The sequence below is a fragment of the Pteropus vampyrus genome, unplaced genomic scaffold (genome assembly GCF_000151845.1).
Source record: "Pteropus vampyrus isolate Shadow unplaced genomic scaffold, Pvam_2.0 Scaffold124, whole genome shotgun sequence".
Lineage (NCBI taxonomy): Eukaryota > Metazoa > Chordata > Mammalia > Chiroptera > Pteropodidae > Pteropus > Pteropus vampyrus.
In genome coordinates this window covers 624,006-630,539 of record NW_011888905.1, presented here as the reverse complement: position 1 = coordinate 630,539, position 6,534 = coordinate 624,006, and the positions used below count along the sequence as shown (strand labels likewise).

The following is a 6,534-nucleotide window of genomic DNA, read 5'->3' as shown; positions in this document are numbered from 1 at the left end:
TTCTTATCTAAACTCAAGGGAAAAGTGAAAATGACAGGGAAAAGGACAGTTGTGGAAACAGTAAAAGTACTTTAAAATGGCTCGTGGGGGCGTAACCGAAGATAACTGTGACATTCCACCCCGGACAGAGAGAGAGACTCGAATGGCTGGGGAGCGTCCTTGTCTTGGCTGGGAGGAGGGCAGTGGCAACGTCGCGTCCACATGACATGGAGCAAATTCCGACGGGAGCCTTTGGGCGTGGGGGGGCGTAGGGTCTCAGCTAAAGGCCCCCCAAGTCGAAACACAGGTGGGGATCTGTCTGTCAGCTCCTGGCGGTCGATGAGGGTGTCAGCGCTGTGCTGGCCCCTCGGACTGCCTTCGCCCCCTTGCAGGAGCCAGGAAACGGGGCGCCCGTGTGCCTCGAGGGCGGTGAGCACCTGTTAGCCCTAGCGTTTCCCTGCGGGGCTGTCCAGTCTAGCCTTCCAGCTGTCCGACCAGCCGGTTTTCTAAATCCACTTCTTTCTGTCCCCATCCCAGAGCCCCACCTGGACCCCTCCACCCTGGGCTTGCTTGGCCACTGCCGCACGGTCATCCAGTCTCCGCTTGAGCAGCGGGTCTGAGGGTCATCGGCCCGGCACCCCCAGAGGTCCAGGTGGCCCCCAGACTCCTGCTCTCGCAGCAGACTGCAGTCTCCCCTCTCCCAGACTTGGGGGTGCGAGGACCCGATGTCGAGCCTCTCTGTGCCCTCTCCCCTCAGGCTTGTGCTCGGTGCGACACGGGCTGGCCGTCCTCTTTCACCTCTGTAATATTTTGATCGGCACCCAGCAAATGAACTTGAGCATCGCCCTCCCCGCCATGGTGAACGTCACCGTGCTGCCCGGCGCCTCCCCGGACGGGCCTCCCGCCGACGCCCAGGACAGCAGCAACGACACGGCGAAGGAGCCGGAGGCGCTGGTGAGTGGGACCAGACCGCCAACCCTTTCTCTGACTCACCTGACTTGATCCGAAGGGTCTTCCCCGAGCATCGCCTGGGCTCAGAACCGTGTGACGTGAGCGCAGCCTACGCAGCCGAACCTCCACTTCCATGGCCGTGACCGAGGACCAAGCCAGAAACAGGTCTGGCCATTCCGTGGCCGGGAACTCTGCCCCCGCGGTGACGAAGCACCCAGAGCACGTCCGTCCGGCAGACCTGCGTCCCCCTCTCTCTCTCCACGCGCTTCGATCACCTCGGCTCCGCGGCGCCTTCCCCGGAGCTCGAAGGACTCTTCCCTCGCGTGCTCGTTCGTACGCGAGCTGCTCGGGTGCTCGCGTAGCTGGGGAAGCCGTTCGAGGAGAAAGAGGGTGTGGGCACGCGTTTAGGTTTTCCCGATGACACGGCAGATGGGGGGATGGGAGAGACGTGGGAGAAAGGACAGCCGCCTCTCGAGTCCCCCCCGAGGACGAGCCGCGGGCTCTCTCTGTCCCCAGGCGCCCGCGTACGACTGGAGCCCCGAGGCCCAGGGCTTCCTCCTCAGCGCCCTCAGCGTCGGCTCGTTCTTGGCCTCCATCCCTAGCGGCTTCGTGGTCGGAGCGTGCGGGGTCAAGTACCCGGTCGGCGTGGCCATGCTCGCCTCCTCCGTCCTGAACCTTTTCGTCCCGCTGGCGGCCGATGCCGGGGTGGCCTCGCTCTTTGCCCTTCGGACCGTGCAAGGCGTCGCCCAGGTACCGGGGGCTCCCCAGCGCGAGGGGGACGGGGCCCCGCGTGGCCGGGCAGAGCCCACGGTGGGCCTTGCTCCTCAGGTCGTGGTGTCGGTGGGTCAGTATGCGGCCTGGGTGAAGTGGGCCCCTGCGCTGGAAAAGAACCAGCTCGTCGCCATCGCGGCGTCAGGTAACCGATGCCCTGCTTGTCCCCGGCACCACCCTCCCTGACCACAGCTGACACTTACCGTGCTCGGCGCACGTCCATTTCATCCGGAACAGCCCAGAAACTTCTCCGGGCCACACGGCCACTGGGCGAGGCGGGATCTGAGCCCCGGGCGTCCGACGGCAGGTTGTGGCTTCCGCCGCTGTGCCACCTGCTGCCCGCGGTGGCCAGTCTGCTGGGCGTGCACAGGCCCGAGCCCCTGACCCAGGGTGCCCTCCCGACTTCTGTGCAGGCTTAATGCTGGGGACCCTGACCATCTTCCTTGCCGGTGGCTTCCTCTGCCAGACCTTGGGATGGCCTTCCGTCTTCTACGTCTTCGGTGAGCTGTGTTTCTCCAACCTCAGGATGCGGTTTCGTGACCCGGGACACTGGGCCCAGTTTCTGGGACTCAAGTCGTCTGTGGCTCACCAAATCCTGATACGTACGGATAGCTACGTAACTAAAGTTGATCGTGTCCAGAGATAATCGTGTCACGAATCCTACAAAGTGACACTCAGGTCTTGGTGGCCTGAGTGTGTAGCTAGAACGGATAACCCAGTGACATCTCCCCATGCTTCAAACTGAGCCCGAAAACGGGCCCAGAGGAATTTCTTTCATAGATGTTGAAAGTGTTATCTTGGGGGAGATTATGTTTTTAGAGATGCTTAATACAGTCTTTTAAATGTCTCTTATTATTACTATAACCAGGAAATTGTGGGAAAGCGACCTAATCACAGGTAAAATGCTGGCGGGGGTGGGGGACCAAGCGGCAGTGGCCACAGGACAGAGTGGACCACATGGGGCTCGGGCGTGGACACAGGACACAGAGACACACACGGAGTGTCCGGGCTGCTGCCGCCCGGCGTGCCCGTCCCCAGCCCGGGCCGGGCTCCGCCCAGCTGCTTCTCACTAGTTTGTGTTTCTTCAGTTTCGTTATGGTCCCAGGAACCCCATCTGCAAGCTGACTGACCCCAGTGGGACCTGTAAGTCCGATGGTGTCCTCACTGCAGGGTAGGCCTCTTAGCACCCTCGAAGAGCTGCCGTGACATGAGCTCAGTGTATTCTCTAGGGGGAAAAAAAAAAGCATGTGGATCGACCGCGCTGGCACATCGCCCTTCGAGGGCCCTGTCCCGCGGACGTCAAGGCAGCTTACGGAAGTTAGCGAGGCAGTGAGGGGGGCCGGCTGCGCCCGCCGCTCCGGGGGGTGCGTTCTGGGGGGCAGTGAGCGCTGTGTGCGGATGGGAGCCCACGGAACGTCTGTGGGGTCCACGTCAGCATCCCGCGTCCTCGACGGAGACAGTGCTCGTTTGCTAGTCTGTCCCTGCTACGTGATTTTAAGCTCCTTGGTGGCGAACTCGTGTCTTTGATTCCTGTTCTCGGAACGTGGCGAAATGCCTGGTCCTGGTGGCCGCTCTGTGTTTGTGGGGAAACGTTCGAGCTCAGACCGCAAGGGAGGGAAGTTTTAAGATGAGCCACACTTCCCTCCCCGCCAGCGACGCGGAGCTGTCCGGCACGGTAGGAATGAAACCTGTCGCAGAAACGTCCCCGTTGACGTTGGACGTGACTCTGCGTCTTCGAGTCGCCCACACGCCCTGCTGCTGACGCCTCCGCCTCCGCCTCCGTGCTGGACACCGGGCGGGACGTGCACCGATGGACGGAGCTCGCAGAGCCTGACGAGCGGGGGCGGGGGGGGTGCAGACTGGTCCTCAACGCGCTGGACCCCAAACCGCCCCAGCCATCGGCAGGAGCAAGTGACACGGCCAGGGCCGAAGTCGGGCAGTGGGGCGAGCGAGGGTGCAGAGAGGCGTGTCGGGCCAGCCCGTCTGCCGACCACGGGACGCCCCCAGGGCCGAGGCCGACTCAGAGGGCTCAAGTCTGGTGCCGCCGGCTTCTCTTCCAGGTGGTGTCGGCTGTGCCTGCTCCTGCCTCTGGTTCCCTCTGGTCTACGACGACCCTGCAGACCACCCGTTCATCGGCACCGGGGAGAGGGACCACATCATGCGCTCGCGGGCTCAGCAGGTACCGTACGACTCCCCGCCACGTCCGGTGTCTGGGTGCGTCCCCCGAGGTGAGGCGTCCCCCGATGGAGGGGACGTTGGCATCTGCTTTCTTCCAGGACTCTGCTGCAGACTGGTCTCTTCCTGTGAAGGCCATGAGCACGTCCTTGCCACTCTGGGGCATTTTAGTGTTTTATTTCAGTGAATACTGGTTCGTTTACATGAAGTTTGCGTACATGCCGACGTACCTCAGCTCTGTACTTGGACTCAGCCTCACGAATGTAAGTACGCAGAAGGCTCATCCCGTCCCGTCTGATCGAACGCTTGTCTCTCGGTGACATCCAACGATGGTCACCGGGTTAGGGGCTTAGGCCCGGGACCTCCCTGTGGGAAGCGTGAGCAGGCTCACTCGAATTCGGCCTCCTCCCAGTGTGGCCTCTGCTTACCAGAGCAGGGTGGCGTCGCTTAGGTCAGCCTGATGCTCAAAGACAGCCGTATAGTTTTAGGGGGCCCATGACACTTTTATGCTCTAACCAATTGACATTTGCAGACAAGACACTCTGCCAGCAGCGTCAGCAATAGAGCATTAGCGAAACGGATTCTGCCTCTGAGCAGCCCCGGGCAGGGGAAGCACGGGCACCACATGCTGGAAGTTTGGCGCGTTTTAGGTCAGAAATTCCCAAACAGGACTTAGGCCCCCAAACTCGTGGACGATCTTGTTTTGAAAAACCGCTTTATTCAGTACGACACTCATTAAGACAAGTGCGCGTGTCTACGGCTCTGACGGTGCACGAAATGCACAGGTGCCGACTGGCTGACGGGAGCCTTTCGCTTCCTGCCGGGCAGGTGCCCTCAAAGTGGCAGGGGAGCAGCGGACTCAGACTGTTAGGGACAGTTCCCGGGGCCGTTGAGTCGCTGCGACATTCTTGCCCTTTGTACTCCAAAAAGCAGTGTTCTCATGTTGACACAGCAGCTCTGGTGAAAACATGCCCGCCGCCAATGGGGGGCTGACCTTGGCAGAGGTCAGGGTCTGGGCACGAGTGTGCGAACGGGCCAGAGGTCCTGAGACCAGAGTGCCCAAGGACAGGGAGGCTGTGGGGCCCCTGGAGGGGGTGACGAAAGCAGACCCCCCCAGGCCAGGGGACCCGGGCGTGGGTGGCACGGACGAGCAGGAAGCCAGCGCTGGGAGGGAGGTGCCCGCTGTGGGGCCGGCGGGCTCCCCAACCCCAGAGGACAGTGACCGAGAGGTGGAAAGGTCAAGTTGAGAGCAGATGACCCCAGCGTGGGAAGTTGGCCCTGGCCGATTTTCGTCACCGTCACGGTGTCTTCTCGGAGTCACATCCCTGTGGCTTTGCTTACGCGTCTGTCAAGCGAACTCCTGGGACCGGGTGACAGTTAAATCCTTTCTTTCCTTTGCTCGGGGTTTACACAGCGACGGGCTCCTTTTCCCCGTGTTTTATTTAATAGCATTTCGCTTTAAAGGCTGGAGCGACGATCACGGGGATCGACATTTAAAAAACCGTATGAAAAAGTAGCGTGAAAGGTCTTCCACTCGCCAGCCCCGCCGCCAGCCCCAGGCGGGTTTTATTTACGGAGAGAATATTAGTCCTCCTTTCTCTCGAACTGAAGTCGATGCATGCTTTCTATATACTCAAACCGTGTTGGCCAGTTCCAGCGGCGTGGAGTTTGTGTTAAAGGTGACATGTGTGTGAAGGAAAGCCCCCGCGTAGACACGCGCCCAGGGGCCCGGCTGTGTCACGCGGGGTGGCAGGCAGGCCCCTGACCACGCCTTGTCCTCAGAGCGGGTTCCTGCTGGCCCTGCTGCTGGCCGCTTCCTTCGCCAGCACCGTGCTCGGCGGCCTCCTGGCAGACTTTCTCCTCTCCCGAGAAGTCCTCAGACTGGTTGTCATCAGGAAGCTCCTCACGGCCGCAGGTGCGGACGGGGCGACCCGGGGCGGTGCGGGAGCTCAGGGCGGCTCTCCGGTCACTGCGTCCTCTTCCCGGCCCAGGCGTCCTCTTCCCGGCTGCGTCCTTCGCGTGTCTGCACTGGGCCAGATCCAGCCTCGGCGTCACCGTCGCTTTGCTGGTAGTGTGTTCTGTCACCAACAGCCTCTGCCTAATAGGAGCCCTCATCAACTTCTTGGACATCGCTCCTCGGTACGTATCACCCCCACCACCCCCATCCCCTAGCACCTTGGCTCAGGTCCAGGGCCCTGAGCCTCCTGTTGTAACGCACGGGTCACAATGTAAGTGATGTGCGGCAGCTTCATCTGGGTAAGTCCTGGAGGGGACCTGGAGCTCGTCAGCCACTGTGAACCAAGTGTTCCCAGGTGAAGGAAAAAGGAGCCAGTGGCCCCGACTCTCAGCTCAGCGGGGGAGGGGGCTCTCGCATAGTCTCTCTGTTGGGGACACAGCGGTTACTCAGGGCTGGGTCCCAAAGGGACTAACGAAGCGCCACGGGCCCTGCTTAGGTGGGGCGTCATGAAGGTGCAGGACACGGAGCAGCAGGAACACTGAGGCCTGGCACAGGTGAGGGTCAGAGGTGACCCAGGCTTCCAAGCGTCACCACCGGGGTCCTCATAGTCGATGGGACACGCTCATCTTCAGATAACGGGCCGCCAGGATACGTGGGGGTGACTTGGTCTCAGACAGGGCGGGGGCATCGTCTCATCCAAG

General features: G+C 61.6%; 2 protein-coding genes across 2 annotated transcripts in view; both read left to right on the top strand.

The window, feature by feature from the left end:
- Positions 1-6,534, top strand: part of LOC105296327 (histone H2B type 1-A) — a 101,351-nt gene that overhangs the window by 14,282 nt on the left and 80,535 nt on the right. The gene's annotated exons all lie outside the window — the stretch shown is intronic.
- SLC17A4 (solute carrier family 17 member 4) overlaps positions 793-6,534 on the top strand; it is a 7,403-nt gene continuing 1,661 nt past the window's right edge. The window contains exons 1-8 of the mRNA XM_023534277.1: positions 793-933; positions 1,447-1,680; positions 1,759-1,846; positions 2,115-2,201; positions 3,762-3,880; positions 3,978-4,139; positions 5,659-5,791; positions 5,868-6,061. Coding sequence (XP_023390045.1) covers positions 808-933; positions 1,447-1,680; positions 1,759-1,846; positions 2,115-2,201; positions 3,762-3,880; positions 3,978-4,139; positions 5,659-5,791; positions 5,868-6,061 — 1,143 coding nt within the window. The 5' untranslated portion in view covers positions 793-807. The remainder of the gene's footprint in view (positions 934-1,446; positions 1,681-1,758; positions 1,847-2,114; positions 2,202-3,761; positions 3,881-3,977; positions 4,140-5,658; positions 5,792-5,867; positions 6,062-6,534) is intronic.